Source organism: Ochotona curzoniae, unplaced genomic scaffold (assembly GCF_017591425.1).
Source record: "Ochotona curzoniae isolate NIBS_2020 unplaced genomic scaffold, NIBS_Ocur_1.0 contig_4105, whole genome shotgun sequence".
In the NCBI taxonomy this organism is placed as follows: Eukaryota; Metazoa; Chordata; class Mammalia; order Lagomorpha; family Ochotonidae; genus Ochotona; species Ochotona curzoniae.
Window position 1 is genome coordinate 1359352 of NW_024466129.1, and position 14022 is coordinate 1373373.

Sequence of the window (14022 nt, forward strand, 5' to 3'; positions counted from 1 at the left end):
CCCCTCTAAAAGCTGAATTTGCTCACTCTGGTTGTTGTATGATGTGGCAGTAGACTACTACTGCTAAAGCAGAACGGTGGGATGTAGTGCAATACCCCTGTGCCGAGTACTGAAAGTTGAGGCAAAATGACCTATATTTAATTGAATTCCACGTTCTTACTGTTGAATTTTGTCCAAAACCCCTTCCTCACTTAGAGTTTCCATGTGATATATGAAGGCACTTTTTGAACTGACAGTGCAAAACAATTACATGACCAAATATAGTAATTGATAGCAATTTCTGGAGTTAAATCTAATGGTTACACGTGGACACACCTTTGCTGCTGGCAATATTTAGATGCACACAATGAGTTCTCACGAAGCCTTAGATGAAGGTTCACTGTGATCCTTTTGGCCAATCTGTTCTAGAAAGCACCGGAATGCTAACCATGACGAGGCCAGGGAATATTAGCAGCGAAGGTCTACTCCTCTTCCTGTGTGCCTTTGTGCTGGTAGTTCTCAGCGTGTTGTCTGTCCTCTTACCGAGGTGCAATGGCACATACGTGGTCACCCTTTGATGCTGAAGCTTCTTCCCGCTGTGTCTCTGAAGATGGCAATACAGGAAGAATGAAGCAAAGTAGCATATGATATGAAGACAAGACAAGGCTGCTTTCCTAAATTCTTTCTGCACATCAGATAAGCTCCCATGGGAATGAGCTGTCACGTTTACACCCATAGATTGAAGAAGTAGACAAGAACTCTGTCCTGTGCATCCCTATTCACTTGAACATGGACTACCGAAGTCCCTTTGTAGACCCAACATCAGGAGAGACCAAATCTTTGACCCCTTCTCTCTCTTTCAGGTAAGCTTAAGTGATTCAAATTGACATGCAGAGGAGTTCTGTTTCTGTTGATTTGTATACCCAAATTGTATAAAGTGAAAACGTGGCACCACTAACCCACCGCATGGTATCTCTGCGTAGGTTAAAGAGGACGAGGAAATAGAGCTGAATCTCTAGGACGTGAATTGGGGATTTGCTAGTAAAATAATTCCAAAATATGTGTTGGCTTTTAGAACCTGATCATCAGAGTTGAACCTCAATTCTACTGTATCTCCAGCATTAAATTCATAAATGTTTCCTAAAGTTTGGATCTTAGAGTTATCTGTCAGAGTGTGTATGGCATCCTTGTTTTTCCGAAGCTGCACTTCAAAGGGAGCAAATCCCTTGTAGGTTGGGTTAGGAGTCACTTGGCCATAAATGGCATATAAGCCGTTCTGAAGAATCCTCAACTTCCAGTCCGACATCCTGTCCAAGCAAGCAGGTTCAGAAGATGCCATTTGCCATTCTGAAGGTAATGGTCCTACAAGAAATGTAAAAGAAATTTAAAAACGAACACCATAGTATTTAATTATTTTATCTAGTTCCTGGCTAAACTTAATTATTAACCATCTATAGTTCTCTCTACTCATAACTTTAAACTATTTTAAGTGTGTGTCTTCCTCTTGTTTTAAAGTCGTTACAAATTCTAAGTGTACCTCTTCCTTGGATAAGTCTAAGGAAATGGATTAAATGAGTTAAATGGCTGTGGACCTTCTGTCAATATTTTTTACAGGAAGGAAGAAGGAAAGAGTAAAAGGAATTCCCCTCCACAGTTGTGTTGACTAGGGTTGGCAGCCCATGCTCTTCCATGATTTTATGCGTAAAAGTTATTTATCACGCGTCACTTTTTCAGGAAACCTTCCTAATCAATCTATATCAAACAGCATTCTCTTGTTCCCTATACCCCCTTACTGTGCTTTAGTTTAGCTTTCTTCTTTGAAGATGTCAGCAACTAGCCTTCTAAGGATTGCTCACTTTTATTTTCTATCTTTAAAATAAAGGCTTTTTTAAAAATTTTTATTGAAGAAAAAGGAGAGATCTCCCATACACTTATTCAATCCCAAAACAGCTGCAATACCAGAACTGAGTCAATTCAAAACCAGGAGCCGGGAGCTTTCTCCAGATCTCCCTGTAAGTGTAGGGGTCAAAGACCCAGCCCATCTTCTGCTGATTTCCCAGGCCACCAGCATGAGGATAGACTAGAAGCAGAGCAGTCAGAGCTCAAACCAGTGCCCATATGAGATACCGGTGTCAGAGGCAGATGCTTAGGTTGCTATGCCACAACACTGGATCCATATTGTTTATCTTACATCCACTTGAATATAATATGCTTGAGGAAGTACTTATTTGTTTTGTTCATTGCTATATTTTCAGCAGCTAAAAGGTTCCTGGTAGCTGGCATGTATTCAATAAAAAAAAATCTTGATTTCGTGATACTTCCATGTTCCTACATTGAGCGTTCTGGGTGTAAATTATGGTCTTCTCATTAGTTTGTATGTCTATATCATTGAAGATCTATTAGGGACATTATCATCCAAATGCTTCAAAAATAACATTGGTAAATTCGTGGATTTATAAATGGAAATTAGCTGCTTAAATATAACTATTCCTACTTAGTGCCATCACAAATGGACGGGTAAAGATCCCACACCCACTCATTCACTTTCATAGGAACACACAAGTGCAAATATTTATATAATGTCAACCTGTTTCACAAAGAGGTATGAAACCAGGACTGCAAGTGCTGCCTCTACTGCTTGAAATAATTACTTGGTGTAATCCTAATTTTCTATAACTTGGATTGTAGGGAGAAAGACTTTGTTCTATAATTTGAAAGAAATCTTGACAACAAAACACCGTGGATGATGAAGCACTTAAGTTATTTATTAACCTATAAATGACCACTCTTAGGCTCAGAGGGTAGATTCTGGAGAATGAAGGAAAGACCACTAGAGCAAGAGAGAAAGTCTGTCATAATCTCCAGTGAGCTCAGAGCCTAGTAAATTTTCTAACATTTCTCATGTAATAGGTTAAGGCAGGTTTCCAGGAAGAAGTGTCATTGATTTTCCTAAGACCACATAAGCATCTCTTGAAGCTCTCAACTTTTACCATATCAAGGGGAATTTCAAACATCTTAGATGGTAGTTCCACTCCATTCCATGACAATAAACAAAATTAAGCAAAAAATAATGGCCCAATGAAGAAAGGTAATAATTCCTACAAGTCAGGAAGCCTGATCATTTTAACCATATAGGAATACAGGGATTACAGAGTTAACCCTACAAATACTTGGCTTTGAATTGGAAGTGAAGTTTAAGAGCAATGAAAATGTGTTTATTCGAGATTTTATAAGTATTTCAAGAAACAGTCCAAAGTTTTCTATGCAAATATCAGATGATTGTAAGGGAAAGTACCTCAGAAGCTAAAAGAAGAGGGAGGAGACGCTCCTGAGTCTCAGTCCCTTTTATGCCATAAACAGAACACGACTATATTTCAATGCATAACCTCCCTACAAAAAAATTAGCAGGAGAGTCAAATAAAGAAACCATGGCATTACATTTGCAATTCAAAGAAAAGCATTAACATAGTTAATCTTCAATATGTTATTAGAAATCATTAACAAGTAGACTAATATCACAATGCAACTTTAAAAGGGAGCAGTGGGAAAAAAATGAAATAACTCAAATTACAAATAAGGGTGAGTGACAATGAGCTCATTTCATATTTACAAAAACTTTGCATTCCTTGAGAGAATATTTGGAAATATCAGTAAAGCCTCCCACATAATAAAAATGGACATGGGCAATATATGAAAAACATGAAGGGACTTGAAACTTATTATCACCTAATTACAGAATCGAAAGCTTATTCTTCAGTCTCAGATTTACAAGACTGTAAGGGTGTCATGCATTCCTTTCCAAAGGCATGACCTCAAGTGCAGAATTCACTGGCCCATGAACTTGTCTACATGATTCAGCTCCAAAAGCTATTGCTGTAATCCCACTGCCAGCACATGGAAATTCTAAATAAACAACAACTTAAAATAAGTGACAGAGGCTATCTTGAGAGCAGTGACACCTGTAAAAACATCAAAAGCTAAGGAAAGTAAAAGGTAGGTTACTCACCAAACTTGGCAACACAGGGATCCTTGGCCATCTGTTGGTGAGGAAAAACAGGAATTTGTCAGGATGATGATGCTACTAGTTTCTTGCTTGACTTATCTGAGTTTCAGATTCCTGAAGCAAACTTTTCCAACGCCATGAAAAATCAACCTCCTTCCTATGACGTGCTGATGCTCTGGGTTTCCTGTCATCACCCAGCTGCACTCTGGGGGCTTCCACATGTGGCCAATGTCATTCCAGCCAGGGAGAACTGTTTCTTCCCACATCTTCCCCCCTTGAGCTATGTAAGTCAATCTCCCTGCACTGGTAAACACGTAAAACAATCCCTTGGAATCCAGCAAGAGAATAATGGAACTTCTACTTATGTGTATTTTCATACAAAATAAGAACTTAAGCTCCTAAAATTCTTCCAGCTCAAACTGATTCCTGAGAGACAGTTCCAATCATTTCAAACTGCTCCAATCTATTTCAGCTTACACACTGCACGGTGTCTTCTGTTATGATACAACAGATATATAAATGCCAACAATTTTAAAATACTTTGTAGCAAGATAAAGCAAAAGCAATCGTACTGCCAGAAGTTTATTGGCTTCCATGTGGGAAAATGTTTTAAATGTTTGTCAGATTTAAAAGGTTAGCACATACATTTTTACAGCATTTATCTTGAGTAGTTTAAGGGGCTCAAGTGTAAAAGCAATAAAATCAGCTATGAGACCATTGCAGACATCTAGAAAAGATGTCTTTAGCCAAGGAACTGGAAGTGAGGGTGGTGACAATTTATTAGAAAGTAGAGCTTTGGGAGTGCCTGATCAGGATGTAGGTTGAGAGAATGAGAAAAGACAGAGTTGAGCCTGAGCAACTGCAGAAACCAAGTTAGTGTTCACTACAACGCACAAGATTAAGGAGCAAAAAGCTGAGTGACAAAACCGTGAGTTTGGTTTCAAGCATCTTAAGCTTGTTATTACTACTAGATGCATTTAAGGATGCATCCATGAAGCTAACGTTGAAGGAGGGCTGGTGGCATAAACGTAGATGCCTTACATTTTTCCTTAAAGTCAGAAATTAAATCGTGTCATAAAATCAAGGCGTGTAAATGGAGAGGACTACTGGGAAGCTGGAGTATTTTAGACCTCAGACAAATAGGGAGAAGTCAAGCAAAGGCACTAAGATGGAATGGCCAATGAAGGCCGGAGAAAACCAGAAGGGAGTCGTCAGCCACTGCCAGAGACACTGATGGATCGAATGGGAAGGGGACCCAATTGACTTATAGATTGAGCAACGTAAAAGACATTGGAGTTCTTGAAAAGAAGTAGTTTCTGGGACATGAGAAGAAGTTTATTTTAAAATGGTTAAATGAGAATGAGAAAATGGAGACATCGTGCTACAATGGAGAAAAAATAAATGGTCATTGAATGACAGTTCAAAAGTCGTTCTGGTTGTTCTGTTGTTATTTTCGTATTGTTTCTATATTACTACGAGCGGAATTTGTTCATTATTATTAATGCAAGTGTTCCAATATAATGACAGGTAGAAATGGGAGTAGTGCTGTCCTTGGATAATAAAAGGGAATAGGAGCTAGTTCATAGGAGGCCTTGAGACATGCATGGCCGAGTCACCTTTGGTGACAAAAGGAAAACCAAACATATATGGACATGGATGCATGGGAGTGGTGGAAATGGAGGCTTGGGATATTTTTTCTCTCTTGCTTCCATTTTCTGTTGGGACCTGGAAACAAGCTTATTAGCTGAGAGTAAGAATGGGAAGTCACTGGATGTTCAAAGATAATTAAAAAAAAAAAAAAAACTGGCTGGTAGAGGAGAGTGAATGGAAGTGGAAAAATGTGATTTGTTCCCAGAAAAACGTTTCTAATCTCATTTGAAATGAATACTCTGAGTGTAAAGCAAGGCATTTAAGCAAGGCTTTGTGCTTTTCTTCAGATCCATCCAACTACAAACGACAGACAGCATTAACATTCACTCTGTGTTGGACATTTTCCAAGGTTAGATAGAGTTTTATCCTTGGAGTACAATAGAGAGAAGGAAGTGAATGGTTTTAAGTGAGGTGAAGCTTATACTTGTAGACCATGAAATTTGATTGTGCAATTAGGGGGAACAGAAGACACTATGGAGTGAAAGGCAATGTTGTTTAAGTCACAACACAGAGACATTTGGCCCAGTGGTAAAGAAATGTGTTCAGACAAGACACCTGCATCCCAAGTCAGAATGCTTAGTTCTAATTCACCATGATAGTTCCCTGCTACTGTGTACCCTAGGAGGCCGTGGTGATGCTGATGACCAAGTACAAAGATTCCTGCACCCACACAGGAAGCTGGGATTGCAACCCTGGCTCCCAGTATCAGCCCCTCCCAGTTTCAGCCATGACAAGCACTGGGAGAGTAAAGAGCTTCTCTCTCTCTCTCCCTCTCTCTCTCTTTCCCCACAGCCCATTTCCTTATTTTCCAAGTAAATATATATTTTTAAGAAATTCACTTCACTTAATGATGGATTCAAAATTGAATGCCATTGGCATGTTAAATACCTACAAAGATGTGCCACTTCTTTTGGCTTTATGTGTCTTTGTGAAGTTATGCTAGTCAAAACCATGATTCAAGGTAAATTAAGTTAGACTATAAATTTATAACTTCATATCATAAAGTATTAAACCAAGATTAATAACATGATATGCATTTATCAAATTTTTCACTTATAGCATCTCAACACTTTGGTAAGACTTTTGTTACACATTAGCATGATAGAAAACATGATATCCATTAAAATTTTAAAAATGATTTTAAGGTATGAAAAACTATATTAAATATACTATTTGGCACATCCTTTACATGTGTAATTTGTTTGTTTCTAGTGTACATATTGTTTGCATACAACATAAGAATTAGCGTATATATGATGGGAACTAAATTGAAAACATTTTATTCATTGGGAGGTACAACCCCAAGGTCAAGAAGACAGTATTCTAGAAAATAAATGATTTTATACTCTGGGTTTGATTATTTCCTCCTCACTTTGATGTTTCTTAGGAAGGATTCTGAAGCCCATTTTAGAAAGAAATGTGCATGACTTGCTTCGTTTCAATTTCTTCATTTGGGGAAAGGATGCATCATATTTATCTCATTTATTTTTAAGTTTAAATAAATTATTGTCAAGTGTTTTGTCCAGACATACTGTCTCAACCTGTTACAAATATTATAACTGTTTTGGTGGCCATATCAATTATAAATGAGGAATTAAACAAAGTTTAAATTCTGTAGTCACAACATTGCACTAGCATTGAACAAGTCAAGAAAATGTATCTTATAATTCTTGCCCCTCAAGATGTTTATAATCTTTCTAGAGAGACATGATGACACATAGGAAGCAATTAGGTAGTGATTTTAATTTAAATGAGTAACAAAAAGCATGCCACACATCATTCCCGTGCTGATGACTATTCTGTTTAACGAATGCTTAGAGAAATTTAAGGCCATAGGCAAGCTAAGCCTGGGAACCATAACAGACCCCCTGAGTATCTGTGCAAAGTAACAGAAACCACCACTGTGATACTCTCTGATTATTGTTACAAAGGAAAATTTGATAGCAAATAAATTTGGCTATGGGGTTTGATAAAGTAACATAGGTAATCCAAGAATATCCATGCTTTTACAAGATCTTGTTAAGTTCATGCTCATTGCAGCCACAAAATGTAAATATTAATCATTACCATCCATTGAGGACCGGTTGCACAGGAAGCATTGAATAGTCATATTAATCCTTAACAACACTCTTTAAGAATTAGCATGTTGATTTAGCCAATGAGGAAATGAGGATGAGAGGGACTGAGTAACCAGCCTGAGGTTATGCAGCTAATAAAAAGCAATGTTGAGATTCAAAGCTAACCTCTCTGACTCAGAACTCTCCCCCCACCACTCTGCGGGAGTTGTTGTTGGCAGCTGTGATTCAGACAGGAGCACATGCGCACTCACACAGGAGCCACCAGAATCGCAGTTCAGTTATTTTAACCTGCATCAGTTGCTTTTTTAATCTCGTTTGATGAAAACCCAGGTTTCCCGAGTTGGGCTCAAAATGGGCAAAACTTCGGTATTTCTATCTGAAACAACTCTAATGAAAGAATCACTTGGAAATAAAATCTACTCTGCCTTTAAGTACAATATTCCAATATGGAAGTTGTATCTTCATTTCCTTGAATCAGTACACTCTTTCTAACATTTGTGGGTTGGGGGGGGAGTTGTGGGGCGTTCTTTTAAAAGATTCATTTATTCTTATTTGAACGGCAGAGTTGCAAAGAAAGAGAGAAGGACAGCAAGAGATATTCTTTATTTACTGGTTCATTCCCCAAATGGCAATAATGGCTGGGGCTGGGTTGGTCTGAACTCAGGATCAAGGAACTTCTACTGAGGCTTCCATATGGGTTCAGGGCCCAACCATTTGGCCTGTCCTCTGCTGCTTTCCCAGGCCATTAGCAGGGAGCTGGTCAGAAGAGGAGTAACTGGGACTCATCCATATGGGATGCTGACACAGCAGGCAAACACGTAACCTCTTACGTCACAGCAATGGCTATAGACACTCATGGTCTTGAGCATAGCTTCTATGAGGCTTTGATCACTGAGGGATTGATCAAACTTTGTTGAGTCCCTAACTTATCCTTTCATTTAAATGTCCTCTGAAAGATGTGGTGGGTTAGCAGTAAGAGTCTCCCAAAAGAATTTCTGTTCATCTCGTGGGAACCAAGACTCCCATATAGCATTTTTGAAAGCAGTGTTTTATACATGATAATTAGGGTGAAAATCAAATTTTTTAAAATTTCCAGGGCTGGAAAGTTTAAGCCACTGTCTGTGATCACTGCTTCATGTCCCAGCTACTCCACTTCCAACTCAGCTTCCTTCGTGATCACCTTGCGGAAAGCAATGGAAGATATCTCAAGCACTGTGCCACTGCAACCCCGGAGTAAGCTCCTGGCATGCCCTGTGGCAGCCATCTGGGGACCAGCAGATGGAAGACACCGCTCTCTCCCTCCGTCCCTCTGTGTAACTGTGACTTTAAAATAAATAAGTAAACGAAGTGTCACCAGGGTAGACATTGTGAGAAGGTGGAAGCAGTTATCTCACAATGACTTGATCGATCAGCCACTCAGATCCCTTTTTTAACAATCTTGATTTGTAGCCAAAAGGGAAAGGGAACTACAGGCAATTGGACATGGAACATATGAGCGAGTGTTGCACTGCTGACCCAGCCACTGGCTCTTCCCATGAGAACCAGCTGTCTTAAAAGTCTTTTATATACTTCAGAAAATTTGGATCTCATGTTTCACTGTCTTTAAAGTCATACTTTCTACTAAATGACTCAATTATCAAAAATATGGAATTAATCAAGTAGAGTCTGGCAAGGAACGATTGGACCGCCTTGGTCTTCCTCTTTCTGTTTGCAAGAAGTACTGTGTACCTCGGGAAGAGACATCTGCTTCCTCTGCCACGCATTCATGCCCCAATTGTATGCAGGAAGTAATGACACCTGTATTCAATATTCTGCACAAACATTTAACTAACAGCAACTTGAGACAATTTGTACAAGGAAAAAACACTTGCAAATGTTAGCAGTTACTATCCCCATCCTTATTTTTTCTCCAAAAGACCAATCACTATGAATTTCTGACATTTATTTTCTTCCTGATCAAACTTGGCTGCTCCAGCATATTCATGCTCCTGCTTGGTCCATTTCTTTTGAAGAAAAGACTATAATTATAAATACTTGTATTTTGCATCCTTGTTAGCAGTTGTAAAATAGCAACTAATGTGTCAATGTGTAAACTTTGTCCAGATGTATTCTTAACCTTACAAAAGGTGTGCTCATGTTGTATTTATTCTTCTTACATCCTTTTTAATTTGCTTTCAAATGGCTTAAGTGAGTTAGCCACATGTTTGCAATCATTACTGGTCATTCCTCTTACTAACATACTTTTATAGTCACATCCCAATCCACTCTTAGGTAGCCATGCATCCTGTTATTCTCTACAAGTCTCAGAATCTTTTAGTGGACCCTGAGAGGAGCTAAAACTTTAACCACATACTGGCTTTCTTGTTTTCTTTGATAAGTGCTCTGTAGCCTTAATAAGAAAACTTTGCAGTACAGAAGCTAATTATCTTCATTCCCAGTGCTCAGGCCCATTTGCAGGCTCACAGCTAGGACTGGAGCTCAATGGGAAATTCCTAAGGAGCATCAGGGGCTTCCCAAGACACCATGTGTCTCTTCCTTCATGAGATACTCCAGGATCACTGTCCACGTGTGCGAGCTCCACAGTCATTGATGCTCCATTTGCCCTTAGATTAATTATGGGTTATTGCAGCTTACAGTTAAACAGCCTAACGAGCAACTCTAATCCTCCATTATTATTCTCAGGTGAAGCAGACTGACACAGATGGAATCCCCTTTTCAGATTCATGTTGAGAGACCTAGACAAGAATCCAAACTGACTCATAGCTCGGTGACATTTCCCTCCCGTATACCCTCACCACCTGCCCTTTGTCTGTCTTAGCTTTACAGAGTGTTTTGGTGTCTTTCCTCTCAGCAAGACGAATGCTTGTATCCCCATCTTTCAGGATAAGCATCACATTGTGCACCTGTTTAGTTCCAGCAAGTGTGTACATAAGAGTTCCCAGAAGGGAAAGGCACTTCATAGCTGTCTGTCAATTGGATGACTTAATCAAGCATTCCCGTCTAACTCATTTAACATTGGCATTTTATAATACTTTCATCTTAAAACTCTTGGATAATCCTGAAAAGTCAGGGCACGACAAAAGTGAAATATTTACATACATTGCTTTCAACTCTCTCTTACACTACCATTTGGCAACGATACTCAGTGTAAGGAGTGAGTAACCTGAGCTTCTGCCACCTTCTTACCTTGAGTGGCACGAGTGTGAGGATCAGTGTGCTGAGGCAGCCGAGCAGCAGCAGCAGCAGTATTGAGCAGAGCAGCCACAGCTTCCAGGATGCTCTCCGTGGCCCTTGGCTTGAGTGGCTTCCAGGCACACTCTCCATGCGGTTGAGATTCATCCTCAGGAGGAATGAGAGCTCCAGAAGAAGGCATGCACAGTGCTGGGTGAATGATGCAACGTCATGTTTTGTAATGTTATGGTAATTAGTAGTGGGTGTGGAAGGTGGAGTTTCCTTCTGGCATCGCGTTGGAAAGTGATACTTCTGGGCTAAGTGCTGACTCTCACCAGGCTCCTCACCAAACACACGAGGGGAAAAAAAAATGGGCCAAATGCCAACACAAACACAGAGAGGGAAAAGCACAAGGGAAGTTCAGAAGGAAAAAGAATTCTTCCCTGAAGCCAAAGAAATTACAGTGGCAAATAGAATGGGTCTCAAAGAGAATAGGATGGTGTGTGCCCACCAAAGAAAAAGGATTTCCATTTTTTTTCAGGTATGAACATTATTTTTATAAGAAGAAATGAATTTTGAGATTAAGCCATTAAACTATATCTAGAGTGCAGAAGCCCAAAAGGTGTTTAATCAAATCACCACGCTCTAAGCCATACATATTCGCACATGTATATGATAAGCATCACATTGTATATGTATATATGTGCTGTCAATTACACTTGGAGTTGTCAATTACGCTGCAGTTAAAGAGACCAGAATGTCAGACCCACACACTAGAAGGACACGAGCTCTGACGTCAGACAGACCCGAGCACTGACTTTGTCTGTCTCGTGGCAACCACTATGCTCGCATGGCATCCCTGCACCTCGGGCTCCTGAGTTTTAACAGAGATTTCTGCTTCTTGATGCTTTTGTGAGAATGAAGCTAATGGGACAGGCTTAGCTGACAAGGAGCGCTCCATACATCTGAGTTGATCTCTTCCCTACTCTCCTTAGGGAAAAAAATAATTTATGCGTGCAAATTTACCAGATAATCCAAGGCCAGCATTATGTTACAGCAAATTAAGCTGCTGCCAACCCCAGCATCTCATGTAGGTGTCCAGAAGCATTAATAAACTGACTAAAATGAAGAAAGAACACCGCACTTCCACAGACCTTGCTCGTCTGGAATTCAGACATGTGAGCTGCTGAAAACTGAAACTCCCCCCTCTGCTTTTCTGATGTGTTCCTTCTCCAAGTCACAGATGGGAATACCCCTCCTCACTCGTCTCAATAAACGTTTATTCACATTATTCCAGGGAAGATGCAGTTCCTTCTCCTGCCCTTAATCAAGGTTAATAATCCTGTGGTTATTAATTAGCCATTCTAATCTTTTTCAAGTATCTTAATGAAGATGAAATGCTTATCTCAAGAACATTACATTCCACTGCCACTTACTAAACACATCCCAGTAATGTGAGTAAACTCCTAGCTAGCACAGGTGACAGAATGCATTTTTTGAATTCTAGGGTAATGAGTCACAATCTCAAGCTTTCTGGTCCAAACTGCCAGGACTACGCATGAATGCTGGGGATTTTACAAGAGGGAGATGGCTGCTAGAAAGGAAGAGCCAAGGCCTGTGCTCCAATATTGGGAACGAGGTTTCTGTCTAAAGTCCCACTACATATCCACGTTTAACATCCACTCTCGACTCTTGACTGAGCTGGTGTCCGGGGACACCAAATATCACAAATGCCTATAAGTTTGCCAACTGTTCAGATGAAAAGCTTAAACATGGAAAGACAGACATTCAAAGAAATACTATAGATAGGACAGGACTTCAGAAAACAGAAACGCACCGTGTTCTTGCACCCGCCTGCTTGGGTTCTGTCACTCTGTCTCTGCTCATGGTTGAATCAAGCATATCGTCAGCTCAGGCAGTTCTATGCCGGGCTCACCTCCTGAGCTTCCAGTGGACTCCTCTTCCCACCCGGCCACTGGATCCAGCTCCACCACCAACTGCCAGCACCACCAGGGTGTCTGATCACGCAACACGGCACCACTTCCCCGCTGCCTCCTCGCAGCCACAGGTCTCCAGGTGTCTCTGCCATCTGCCTGTTTTCTCCTATTTCCTGGGATTACAGCCTCTGCTTCACCCTGGCTAATGACTCTGCATCTGTTCAATGTGTCCTTACCCTATTCTGTCATCCTGTTCCTTCCTTCCTTAAGAAATTTTAACGGCTCACATTTGTTTCAAATTCCAGAATAAGTTACAGTAGCTTAGCTGTGGCCCAGTTATTGACTAAATACACTTTCTCTAAACAGTTCCAGCTGTATTTCCAGCAGACCTGTACTGTTGTCTTCACTCCATAAAAATAATTAAGCTGAGACTCAGAAGAACAAATCATTTGTGCATAGAACAGTGATTGAGACACCATCTATGGGACCTCAACATTTATATTTTTCGACGTGTCTGTGCTGAAATGTGTGTCACACAGACACTGTGTGATGTGAACAGTGGGAAATGGATTGCAGCCTGTGAGAGGTGAGGCAGTTATCCGTTCCCAGGAATGCTGCATGCCTCGGGTGTGTGTTCCTTGACACTGCTGCCCACCGCAGCTTTGGTCTCGTGCTACTGTGTGACCGTGCGTGAGGACTGTTGGTTGGAGCAGCTGGAACCTACTGATTTGAACAGAACTGAGTTGGACTTCTGTACGTAAGTTATTTCCCTTGTTCATTTCTGAAACAAGATTGAATGCCTTGTGCCCAGCACATGGTGAGGAGATTGAATACGGGTAGATACGGTTCAATTCCTACCTTCAAATATGCTGCTGAGGGAAGACACAGATGCACAAGTTCAATACAGGGAAAAGCATGGTAATAAAGCAAACACTAAATATGTGTCCTTGCTTAGAGTAATGGGGCATTAAACAGAGGAATCCAGATAACAACCTCACATGACTCCATTCCCCTAAGTCAATAAACTAATTGTATTGATGAGTTGCTGAAGAATGAGATGTATATACTAAAATATACACTAACTATGCCATGTTTAATACATGACTGTATTCTGTGTATTGTGTGTGTTGTACATGTACAACACACAGTGTCTCAGTGTCTCAGGCATCTTACTAGGCGGTGTAAGAGCCAACAAGACTAAGTG

At 40.2% G+C, this 14022-nt stretch overlaps 1 protein-coding gene across 1 annotated transcript; it reads right to left on the reverse strand.

The window, feature by feature from the left end:
* Positions 1–855: 855 nt before the first annotated feature.
* On the reverse strand, positions 856–11065 carry TNFSF18 (TNF superfamily member 18). The gene is made up of 3 exons (XM_040984213.1): positions 10897–11065; positions 3986–4016; positions 856–1341 (listed from the first exon to the last, which is right to left on the reverse strand). The coding sequence occupies exons 1-3, from the start codon at positions 11047–11049 to the stop codon at positions 995–997; spliced, it is 531 nt and encodes a 176-aa protein (XP_040840147.1). The 5' UTR covers positions 11050–11065; the 3' UTR covers positions 856–994.
* Between the last annotated feature and the right edge of the window lie 2957 nt (positions 11066–14022).